The 12197-nt window shown below is 39.8% G+C and overlaps 3 protein-coding genes and 1 long non-coding RNA gene across 4 annotated transcripts in view; 2 read left to right on the top strand and 2 right to left on the bottom strand.

Annotated features, from left to right (window-relative positions):
* LOC6609578 (muscleblind-like protein 2) overlaps window positions 1–12197 on the bottom strand; it is a 155441-nt gene that overhangs the window by 115689 nt on the left and 27555 nt on the right. The gene's annotated exons all lie outside the window — the stretch shown is intronic.
* LOC116800420 lies at window positions 795–1902 on the top strand. The gene is made up of 2 exons (XM_032715269.1): window positions 795–1325; window positions 1388–1902. The coding sequence occupies exons 1-2, from the start codon at window positions 1299–1301 to the stop codon at window positions 1760–1762; spliced, it is 402 nt and encodes a 133-aa protein (XP_032571160.1). The 5' UTR covers window positions 795–1298; the 3' UTR covers window positions 1763–1902.
* On the top strand, window positions 2365–4512 carry LOC116800422. Its single transcript, XR_004361369.1, has 2 exons — window positions 2365–2941; window positions 3616–4512. It is a non-coding gene; the product is annotated as an uncharacterized LOC116800422 (long non-coding RNA).
* Window positions 5625–6090, bottom strand: LOC116800421. The gene is made up of 2 exons (XM_032715270.1): window positions 5956–6090; window positions 5625–5898 (listed from the first exon to the last, which is right to left on the bottom strand). The coding sequence occupies exons 1-2, from the start codon at window positions 6076–6078 to the stop codon at window positions 5698–5700; spliced, it is 324 nt and encodes a 107-aa protein (XP_032571161.1). The 5' UTR covers window positions 6079–6090; the 3' UTR covers window positions 5625–5697.

The following is a 12197-nucleotide window of genomic DNA, read 5'->3' as shown; positions in this document are numbered from 1 at the left end:
TCTTTCTAACTATTTATAATTCCCGCTGCCCGCTGCATTATCTGCGACAGTTTGCTGTCCTTGGGGCACAGTGTCACTATAATTAATAATCAACAGCAGCTTAAAGATTTTAATTAAAATCAACGACAGGCGGCAGCAGCTCAAGTTGCAGCTTCTTCTGTTCTTTATCTCCGCTTATATTGTCAACTGTTCCTGGAAAATGCAATCCGTAAGCCCCCATGTAACCACCTCCATTGGTAAACTAACCGCCCTCCACACTGCCCCTGCTAGATCGACCTGCGTTGATTTCTTTTAATTTAGCCGCAATGACCTGCATCGAAATGCTTTTGTGTGCTTGTGTTGGCTAAATGTCCTGGATACTGAATCCTGCATCCTGCAGATCACACAGGATGTACAGTACGGCTCGCCGTCGCCTTCAGCTCCAAATTTAGCTGCAATTCGTTTCCTTGGCAACTTAGCCAAGTTTCAGTTTCAGTTGCAATTACTTGGCGCACCTGAAGTGGACAACAACAACGGGATGTTGAGTTGAGTTGAGTTGCAGGGGGTCAAAGGTTAGTTTGTTTGTTTGTATTTGCCGCTGCTGCTGTTGCGGTGACGTTGCTGATTCTATCCCTCGTTGATTTTTTTTCTTGCCTCCCAAGATTCACCATTCTGCAGTATTTTTTGCTATCGCTTTTCTGTTGACTTTGCGCTTTCTATTTACGCTCCGCTGTTGTTTGTTGAATTCCAACTGCAATTATGTGAATTTTCACCGTGCACAGCATAAAACATTTTCCCCAGAACTCCGGTTCAAGCAGTTGGCCTGCAGCCTTCTGTTGGGCAGATCCGGGGGCACCAGGTTCCCAGTTACCCAGGTTCGCCGGTTCTGGCCAAGCTCAAAGTCAAACAGCGTCGGGAAAGTAAACTGAGCTTGAAAGTCAATAAGCGGGGCGCAGGGTTTGGGCCTGAGTGCCACCTGAGTTTCCAAGGATCTCGACCCGGAAAGTGTTGAAAAGCGTTTAAAGCTTAGTATCCTTTTTTTAATTTTTTCTTCATTGATTTGGTCAAATGTTTGCAAGAAGTCAAGAGAATGCTCGAACATAGAATATCTCAAGTTTCTACTGAAGTCAGTTAACTTGAAAAGGCTCTAAATACACGAAAAACATACAACAAATAAACTGGATAGCTAAAATATAGCTTAGCCAAGAAAATCAAATAGTTTTGACGTAATGTTATATTATTCCCATAATTTATGATACAAATTTGAAGTGAATAAAATTTGCTTGATAAATCCTCAGTTTACCTAAGAAGATAAAATCATGGCTCGCCGTAAAAACAAAAAACAAGTAAGCTTAATATGTAATGAGCATTTAATAATCTGCATAATAATTTATATATTTTTGAACAGATGCTGATAGAAATGCTCACGCGGCCCCAAAATGTGGATCCTTCCAAGTCGATGGAAAATCAAAAAAATCCGGATTTAAAGCAAAAAACGATGGTTGCGGCGGCCGCGGCCAAAGGATACAACCTTCCTCGGCCCTTGAAGAGGGATGTTATCCGCAAGATTTGCAGATTGCCACCAGAAACGTGCAATCAGAAGACAAAAGCGCAAGTGATGTACTACAATTCCAACTACGGAAGGTTTAAGAAAGCCAATCTCAGCCAAACCGATTTTCACGAGCCTACTTGTCCCAAAACTCGCAGATCGACAAAAGCCAATGAAAACCAGAAATTTAGTACTGCATCCAGGCAGAGGACGCAAAAGAAGAAAACAAAATAATCTTAAGTCTTCGAATCCGTATGGATATACTATATATTCTATTCTTGGATGGCATGATTATGTGTTCACCAAGTCCTGTGTTTTTTATACATTTTTCATGTACATAACGCCTTGTGAAATACTGTTCAATACACGCATCTTTTAAACCCTATTATTCAGTTTTTAAAACCAAAAGATAATTTATGTTTCAAGTGATTCTTAAAATTGAAGCTGACACAAACGAGCCTTGAGAAAGCCCATCGAAGTAGAAACCCTTAGTAGTTATTTGTCCTGCATGTGTTGTCCTTAGCTCGTCTTCAAAGGGGCTTTCCCCGGCATTCCATTGGTGTCACGTAGATTTTTCGTTTGCTTTGAGTTTTCAGTTACACGATTTTTGAAAGGGACGAGGCTGAGCAGTAGCAGCAGCAGCAGCTAAGCAATCACCAAATAAAAAGCCATCGGACAGTTGCTGAGCTCAGTTTCAATTTTCACTTAAAACAAAGTTGGCCAACGAAGGGGAACGGAGCTGCAGAAGGACAAAAACTGGCTGAACCGAACTGCATCTCACATGCACATCCTCATCCACATACACACCCACATCCAAAGGAACTGAGGGTCGCTTGGGCGTTAACAAAGCGCGAGTTACCATGCCCAGCATTAACCCCCCTCAACAACCACCTCCGCCTATGAAGCCCGCCCGGTAGGCGACATCAGCAAAGTGCCAACGCTGTATATATATATATTGATCACGAGCTACCATGCCAGCATAGCCTCGTCCCCCGCTACCTGAAACTCTGTTGCACCCGATGATGAAATCGGCATGAACACACACACACACACATATTCACACATACTGAGTGGTGGCGACGCTCTCGACGTTGAAATTAACATGAAACTACACACACACATACACACTGCGTAATCGCGACGTCCTCGTCTAGACTCGCTATCTAGAACTAACGGGATCAAAAGCACTGCTGCTTGCCCGTGCGTATACATTAAGAATAAAGCTTTCATCATTCTTGATCTTGACACCAAACCGAGCAGTTGATTTATTTAAAGTGCCTGGGCAGCAACTAACTAAGAGTAGAGAAAGGAGGACCCCCGATCCAACGGAGGCACTCGTAACTGGCGCAGCCGGACTAGAACTAAAAGGATTAACAACGCCTTTCACGTTCTTCGTTCCACTTCTGTAAACGGGTAAGTAAGTGAACAAGTGGCAGAAAAAAAAAAACACAAGTTTGAGGAGCCAAGTGTAAATATATGGTTCTCAAAAAAAGAGAAGAAAAGGAAAAAACTTCACACAAACAAGTTCAACAGTGACATACAGTATAATTACAAACTATTGTGACCGAATATGTGCACATCAATCGCTGAAAGGGCACCGGGATCACACATAAAAAAAAAATGTCTTTACATTCAAAGTGACCGAATATGTGCACATCAATCGCTGAAAGGGCACCGGGATCACTTATGACATACATAAAAAGTTAACATCATTCAGTGCTATGGCCAAATATGTGTACATCAATCGCTGATGAGACACCGGGACCATACATAAATAAGCAAAACAAATAAATCTAGTTCAATGTTGTGGCCGAATATGTGTACATCAATCGCTGAAAAGGCACCGGGACCACAACATTGAAAGAAATTAAACAATAAATCAGTAATAAAATCACTATGTGTGTCAGGTTGAACCTTTCCTTAAAAGCCATATACTTGTTCGCGAATGTTCCCAATTGAGAAACATTTGTCAAATTACAAATACACTCAACTTACTACTTCGGATTGTGTTACTGCCATGTGTTCATTTACTTATACAAACTGAATATAAATTTTTTATACTTACTAATGTACATAATATATTACAGTCAAACATTGGAGCCAACACTTACTTAGAAAGAAACAAACGGATTCATATTATAAATACACACTACATTTTAAGATTATCTATATATAAGATTACAATTACTTAATTACACCTTATTATTTAAGCTAAAACATTATTACACTAAACATATACACAACATATAGGTACACGTATACAAAAGTATATAAGCACAATAACACATATACCATATTTTTAAGTACAACACACAGACTACACAAATCAAAAACACCTACATGCCAAAGAGAATTCCGAAACTGCACCTGGAGGCATTGGCAACAACCGGGAAAATGGACTACATAACTCAACAATACTTTACCGCTACGTACCTTGCATTGAGCATAGTACTAATACTTGTGATCTGTCTCCGAACCTGTAAAAGGCAGAAAACGATTTTTACCCAGCAACCCACCCACACACCTCACGTTGTCGAGTCGGCTATCCCTTCGTTATGGCCATCTCTCCACACTAGGGGGGGAGGAGTTACCATGCCCAGCATTAACCCCCCTCAACAACCACCTCCGCCTATGAAGCCCGCCCGGTAGGCGACATCAGCAAAGTGCCAACGCTGTATATATATATATTGATCACGAGCTACCATGCCAGCATAGCCTCGTCCCCCGCTACCTGAAACTCTGTTGCACCCGATGATGAAATCGGCATGAACACACACACACACACATATTCACACATACTGAGTGGTGGCGACGCTCTCGACGTTGAAATTAACATGAAACTACACACACACATACACACTGCGTAATCGCGACGTCCTCGTCTAGACTCGCTATCTAGAACTAACGGGATCAAAAGCACTGCTGCTTGCCCGTGCGTATACATTAAGAATAAAGCTTTCATCATTCTTGATCTTGACACCAAACCGAGCAGTTGATTTATTTAAAGTGCCTGGGCAGCAACTAACTAAGAGTAGAGAAAGGAGGACCCCCGATCCAACGGAGGCACTCGTAACTCGCGCGAGGCGGCTGCCAAATTGTTTTTGCTGCCGCACAGGGAAAATATTTTTCAGGTTGATGAAAAATACTTACAGCTAACAGATTTATTTACAAAATACATATATATATGATATTATGGTACTAATCATGTTACTACCAATAATAAGACGATTAACCGTCTATGTTATTTATTATTATAATGTGTTATTTTTTTAAAACAAAATAGTTCTTTGGTGTTGCAAGTATTTAAAAGAAAAGCTAAATGGCTTAAAAACTCTGAATATTATAAAATGTATATATTATTAATATTGTTTATTTGTGTGATGTGCCTATAAATAATGAACTAAGCCTGATAAAATATTTAAATAAATACTACAAACGAGGTAAACTTGCTTATATTAAAATAAACTCAATTTCCATAAAATAAACATGTGAAATAAATTAATTTTTAGCTGATTGTTTTTCTCAGTGAATCCGTTGTCGGGTTTTGTAATCAGAGCAAAGTAGACACAGACACATGACGGAACTACTCGCCCCTTTCCCCCTTGGCTTACGTGATTTCAGGCTGCCAAATCACGGATCGGGTTGAGAGGAAAATCGTAGAGCTCGAAAAAAAGTCACGAGGAAATAAAGAAAAGCGAACAGAAAAAAACATTATGCTGTCGGGTAGCCAAATATTTCTATGTGCTGCCATGATGAACCAACCAGAAGCAAGTGGCAAGGAAAAACAAAACTATAGCCAGATTTACAGAGCAAAGGGGCAAGGAAAAGTTTGTGTGGCTCACGTGACATTTGTTTTGGCAAGTGTCCTTTTTCCTCATTGTCGTCAAATCAGCGAACGTACCTGCAATGAAAAATTAAAGAAAAGGGTTTTCAGTTGGTTGCTTTTCAGTTTTGTCAGTTGCAGAAAAGTTTCAGCTTCGTGCATTATACGCTTTAAAATAATACAATAACCGAGAAGCGAAACACAACCAATTCATTGAATTGCTAAGAATATTATTTTAAAATATTTATTTATTTGATTTGAGTGATTTTAAAATATTTGGGATTAAAATATTTTATTAATCATAATTATCTGCATCCAATAAACACATTTTCTAACGACATTCATTTCATTCATTTCTTCCATATCCTGAACCATAGCCAAACCATTTGCCAGTGTATGAAGGTTCGCGTTGAAAACAAGGTCCCCTTGCAGTTGTCGGTTTTTTGGTCGTAGACGTCATCCACTGCCTTATAACACCTGGCCTCTGCTCCTTGTCATATCTGCGGCGCATGCATTTTTTTAGTTTTTCGTTAAAGTAATATCCATACTAAGGAAATTCAGTTCTTAATGGCGCATTTTTATTTTTATCACAAACACTTCTTACAACGCATTGGCCTCTCGTGCGTGCCAAATCCGGCAGGCAGGTGCTCATTAGAATTACCCAGGTGAATCCTGCAGCGCAAGGAGGTAATTCTGATGGAGGTGCGGTTCCATTCAAAGACGACATTCTTTTCAGGAATATTAAATCCGACTAATACTAGATACTAGATTGCTGAAGGAACACAATTAATTTGGACACACTTCTAACTGTGCGGAAAACCACGTTAGCTCAGGCTATTAACTTATTTTAAACCAAAGGAAAATAACTAAAACTATTAGTTTAGCAATAGCATAGTTTGTATAACAGTTCCTAGATTCGTACAAATACAGTACTTGCACCTTTCCAACTCATCATATCTTTCGTATGTTAATGGATTTAAGGCAGGATGCACATGGAATAGGTCAAATGGGCTGGGTATCTGGGTATTGTGTCGGCATTCCGTAGCTTCCCAGCTTCCCGATTGCCGAATTTAATGAGTGAAATTAAGTGGGACACTTGAATGAGCCCATTGACTGCGCGGCGAGGGGTGGCGCAAAAGTTTTGTATACAAAGTTTTGTGTACAAAGCTAAGTTAAATATGAAACTTATTTTTTTGTAAAAGTAAATAAAATTCAATTCAAATCGCAGTTTATGCTTAGATCCTAACAAAATACATTTAAATCCAAATTAATTAGTCTTAAATATAAATATATAAAAAAAAGGTAATTAAATACATGAAAATAAAATCTATTATTTTAAGTAAAGCTTTAACTAACAATTTCACCCATGACACGGCGTTCATCGTTTCAAATTGGGCTTTGCCTTTTTTGTACCGGACCTCGTGGCGTATGCGCAATTACAGCCCCGCAGAGTTAAAAAACAGCTTAGGTTAAACAAGATTGGTTTCCACAAATGCACAGAGAGCATTACAGGTAAGCTATTTTTTAATTAGCTTCAATTCGCTTAATTTTCAATATTCCCTATATTTATATAATAGTTTCTGCGTAAAAAAAAAACTGAAAATCTATTGAGAAGTGGCTAAGGCAAATTCAATGCCAAAGTGGGCGAAAGTTGGTAAAACTTTGCCGGGCCAAAGTGAGACAGCCAAAAGTGAGACAGCGAAAAAGAAATGTTCCAGGTGGCGAATGTCAAAGCAGTAGATCCTGGCAGCTGAAGGACATCACTTCCATCCCCTTTCGTTGCTTGTTTGTTTGTGCCATCGTCGTTTGTGAACTATGAACTGTCACACGGAGAAGAGTGCACTAAAAGCGTCGCCTTACGGCAACTGACTAGGAAAGATAATCGCGAGGGGTGTGATGAGTGGGCGGTGCAACTTTTGATAACGGTTTATCTGGGCTGCCGTTGCAGCTTACCTTTTTTAGCCGGGCAACAGTTTCAGCTGACTGGCTAAGTTGGCTTCAAGTTGCCACCGACTTGACTGACTTGACTTTCATCATCATCGTCATTTGCTTTCCAGCTTGAGCTTCCAAAAGGGAGGCGAAAAAAAAGTATCTTGGTATCTTGATGTCGCGACAACTTTTCCTTTTTTCCATGGTTAGCATTTAATTATTTGAAAAATACGCAATGGCGCTTCGTATTACCGAGAAAGAGAAGCAGGAAGAGAATCGGATCGGATGTGGGTAAAGTAATCAGCGAAAATTGTGCTAATTTTTAAAATAAATATTGCAAGAAATGGGTTATATAGTTTTAACTATTCTTTATGGTATTATGAAGGCGACAGCTTTCAAAAAGGCACACGATCGCACTCAGCGGCGATTACAAAAATTGCTTATAACTCTTTAAGAATTCATACTCTATAAATTTTAATATTTCTCCTATTGAAAATGCAATAGTTTAATCAATTTTTTATTCTTCATAGGCAAGCTAAGTATGCATGTTGCATCTACAGTTGTGTTTGGTTTTAAAGTGTAAGAGGGTGAACATATATTTAAGCCACAACCGGCATCAGGAGAAGGACGAGCAGAAAACATCCTCTGACAGTTTGGCTAACATTAAAAGCGGCAAAATGTTGCGGTGCTGCCTGCCAAATGACATGATTTCTCAGTTCTGATTCGGTTTCCATTCTGCACTCTCTTCAGGCTGCATTTCTACAACTTCGCATTTCTACATCCCCACATCAACTTCAGCTCAAGAACTGAGCGAAACTTTTGCTTATCTGCGTTACAGCCACAAAACCGAATCCCGACTCCAGCCAACCAAGTCGCCACCCTTTCTTCACTTTCTACACTGAGCAAAACTACTTCACTCTCAATTGACCCATTCCTTAAGACCTCACAAAATCTGAGATAAAATAAATCTTTAAGAGGAGTTGATTTTGTTTAGTTTGAAACTCAGCATGGAGGTTCATGGAAGTTCAACATATTGATAGATATTTCTTGCAGTGTGCTCACATTATTCCCTTTTGCCATATACTGCAAAATCTTGAGGCACATGTTTGCTTTTGTTGCTGCCGCTGTGTTTTTTGCTGCGTTTTCCTTGGGTGTATCAGTTTGTCTGGTCCTTGGATGGCTGGTTTTCCTTCTTGGTCCTGTTATTTCTACACATGCTCGCCCAGGACTCGCTCTGTGTTGCTACTTTGCCACTGAAGCTGCTGCTGTTTGTGCGTGTTTCATTTTATTTGTTGGCACAAAATTGGGTTTTAGTGGATTTTGTGGCAAATGATTTTTGCTGGCTGCCGCTACGCTTGCATAAACTTTAATTTAATTTTTACCCAATACAAAAAGTGCAAAACTTCCCTGAGCAGCTGCACAAAAAAAAAAAACCAAAATAAAAAGTGGGTAGAAAAAGGTGAATGATTAATTTGTTTTTCTACATCTAACAATAAAATCGTATAATCTTATATATATATTAACTAACATCTTATTTCTCGAACTTCAGTGCCCACAGTAACCAAGGATTAAATTCCAGAAGCGATTAATTGAAAGCTCTATATATAAAAACTTTTAGATATCTCAACACTTGACTTTATCCGTAAAGTTTGCCTCCGAGTTTCGGCACTTCTGCATTGATTTCGTTTCCCAATCGCTTTCAATCAACATGCGTATATTGAATTGAATATATTCGTCGAAAAAGCCACAGGACACTTCTCCCTCAATTCAAATGTGTCTGCCGACATCTGTCTGTATACATATACATATATACATATTCCCATATATTGCCACACAAAATGGAAGACACCTACGTACATACATGGGTAGCAGTTTTTTAAGAAATGCACAAAAGTGCAATTGAGTTGAAAGACGTGCCAAAGGGCGTGCACCAGGTAGAAAAGCCATAAAAATGGCAGCTAAACGTCGGTGGTTGGTGCCAGGATCCCCCGCTCAGGTGAAAAATTATAGCGTAAAATTCATATTTGATGACTTTTTGATTGCCAAACCGAAAACTGTTGCCCCGCCTCCAAGTCAATCCGAACCGCAATCGCAACCTCAGATTCTGCCTTTAGCTCCGGATTCACACAGCCACATAATGCTGGCAAAAGTGCTTTCAATGGCGTCATTGTCAAGCGTTCTTGCAGCCATCGCAATCATCATCATCATCATCATCGTTATCATCGTATATATCCACCTGCACCTGAACTGCACTCTATATATGTACTCGACGTACTGGCTGATCCAAAGCAATGCCAAAGCTTTGGGATTAAGCTGCAGGTGGCTTTGAACTGGATGGATGGATGGTTAGATGGATGGATGGATGGCTTGCTGGCTGGATGGCTGGCAGTATGGCAGCTGGATTTTTCCATTTCATTTTTCCATATTTCGTGTCGTTTGTCGTCCTCGAGACCCGATGATGATGATGACGATGTGCTTGAGTTTCGATTGTAGGCAGAGGGGCAAATCTTTCAATGGTAACAGGACTGCGGTACCAACTCTCAAGATGAATTTTGGTTGTACAAGGACTCGATTAATGAACCTCAGTTTGATGGTCATTTAAAATGCATTTCTAATGGAAGTGTCTTCGAGCCGAATTGGGTATTTAGGTTATTTACGAGGAAATATTTATTAAATTATTAAATACCTTTATACTAGATAAAACATTTTACTTAAGCTTTTTAGTATATATTTTCCGATTTATGTATAGTCTCTGATTTACCCTCCAATTCATATATTAACTTTAGCTTTAAAGAAACCCAGTAATCAATTTTAATTATCCTAATCCTCAAATCCCATTAATCGTTTTGACTTTTTTCCGTGTCAGTCATCTAATTTCAATGAATCTAAGGACCCGAGGATGTTCCCGAAACGAGGTCCTTTCAGCACCATTCCCTTGTCCTCGCAGATTGGTGTTGATGTGATGGGCCACGAATGCTGATGACACTAATGCTCATCCACACGCACACTCGAACTGTGACCCATGAAAAGGATTGGGGATCCACGATCCAGGATCCAGGACGCAGGACGCAAGGACGTCAATGTTTTAATGATACGATGGCATTGCATAAAACGGCTACGCTAATTTGCATTGTTGTGCGGGTGTGTGAGCGTGTGTGCGAATTGGCCGCTGTCAACGTTGTCCTGGCACACTCGTGTGTAATGATTTGTGCCAGTTTTTCCAGCTTTTCACGCTTTTTCCCTGCCCCAGCACAAACGACCAACAACCTCGGCAGCCCAACTGGCTTATGTCATACAATTAATAAAAGTTTTTACGCCCGCGAAAAAAAGTAAGCGAAATAATGAGCAAGGCTACAAGCATTTTGTCACACGTTGACCTTAATTACTTGGCACTTTTTACAGGGCCATTAGGTTTCGAATTTAAAGAGTTCTAATGGTGAATATTAAAGTGCTTAATTATGATTGATGTGATCATTTTGGGTAAAAATTATGAAGTGTCGTTGTTGCCAATCATTCAAATGATTTAAGTATCCTTGGGGATTATAAAAATGGTGTAAAGGGTTATTTGCGGTTGAAGTTGAAATAAACCGGTTAATCATTTTATAATTTTAGGATGTGCATTTTTTCTGTCGTAAATAAATTGCTCATATCATAATCCGCTTCAAAAACGCATCGGTGACCCAGAATACTTTTAATATTACTTTTAATTACTTAATTAACTTAATTAATTAATAATCAAGCGAATGTTTTTGCCTCGCTATAACCTTTTACCTCGCCCAACTCTCGTGCATTTCGAGGAAGTGGAACTAGTCTGGCTGGCGCTTATGGCCCAAAGCCAGATCCAAGTCCAAATCCGTCTCTGAACTGTGACGACAACAATTCCAGCAATTTTTATATGCCATTTGGCGATTTTACAACTTTGCTGGCGCCGTGCTTATGCCGAACTCAAACCAACTGTGGCGCTCTTCTTATGGCCACGTTTGTAGCCAGTTGCTGGTGTAGTTGTTTTTTGCCATTGGCGCCATGGTGGGCTGGCTTGTTCTGGCCAAAAGCGGAATCCCATACTTTTTACCAGGCTTTCGTCCTAGAACCATTTTTTCCCATCAGTCGGCAACGTCGCGTGCTCGGGCCATTTTCCGTTTTCATGGCGTTCGTCGCCAAAATGGCGTTGCGTGCTGCCGCGAAATGTTTGTTGAAAATTGCTCAAATGAGTCGTACTGCAATGGATCGAAGCTAAGATTACCCTACGTTGAAGAATAACCTTTCTAACTATTTGTTGAAGAAAGTTTTTATACAACCTAACAAATGCGCCAAAATTATATTCCTCTAATTTCACATTTCACTTAGAAATATTATTTTTCTGTTTTAAATTGAGTTAAGCCTTTTGAAACCTTAGCTAAAAGGGTATTTGTGTTAGGGAAATTGCATGGTGGTTGGGGTCAAGGGATCTGGAAGTATTAGTGACAAACACATTGAAATTTGTATGCGTCACAATCGTCAGAATCGCAGTCGCAATAACAATCACTGCGAAAGGCGAATCAAGTCATTGCCGAAGGAGAAGCTAGAATCATAAAAAGATTTATGGCGCTTTCAAGGCGAAAGAGCCAAAGTATTCACAATGACAAAGGGAACTGGGATTTGATATCGGCATTTGGGGAGGGGGAGCAGAGAGCCGGAAAACTGCGTGCGAAAAGTGCTGTGTGTTCAGCAGGATATACGAGCTATCGAGGCTAATAAAATATATGAACAAACTCGCATTAGGAAGGTAAAGTTCATAAGGAAAATCCCCGAAAAGTTGTCTTTGTGGAATGTCGGCATGATGATACATAAATCTAGATGTCAAATTTACTTTATGGACTTGGCAAAGGTTGCAGATGACAGAAGTTAATATTTGCCTAGTTATATGACAGCCCTTTT

The sequence above is a fragment of the Drosophila sechellia genome, chromosome 2R, assembly GCF_004382195.2.
Source record: "Drosophila sechellia strain sech25 chromosome 2R, ASM438219v1, whole genome shotgun sequence".
In the NCBI taxonomy this organism is placed as follows: Eukaryota; Metazoa; Arthropoda; class Insecta; order Diptera; family Drosophilidae; genus Drosophila; species Drosophila sechellia.
The sequence above is the reverse complement of the archived record's forward strand: the minus strand, read 5'-3'. Positions and strand labels throughout refer to the sequence as shown.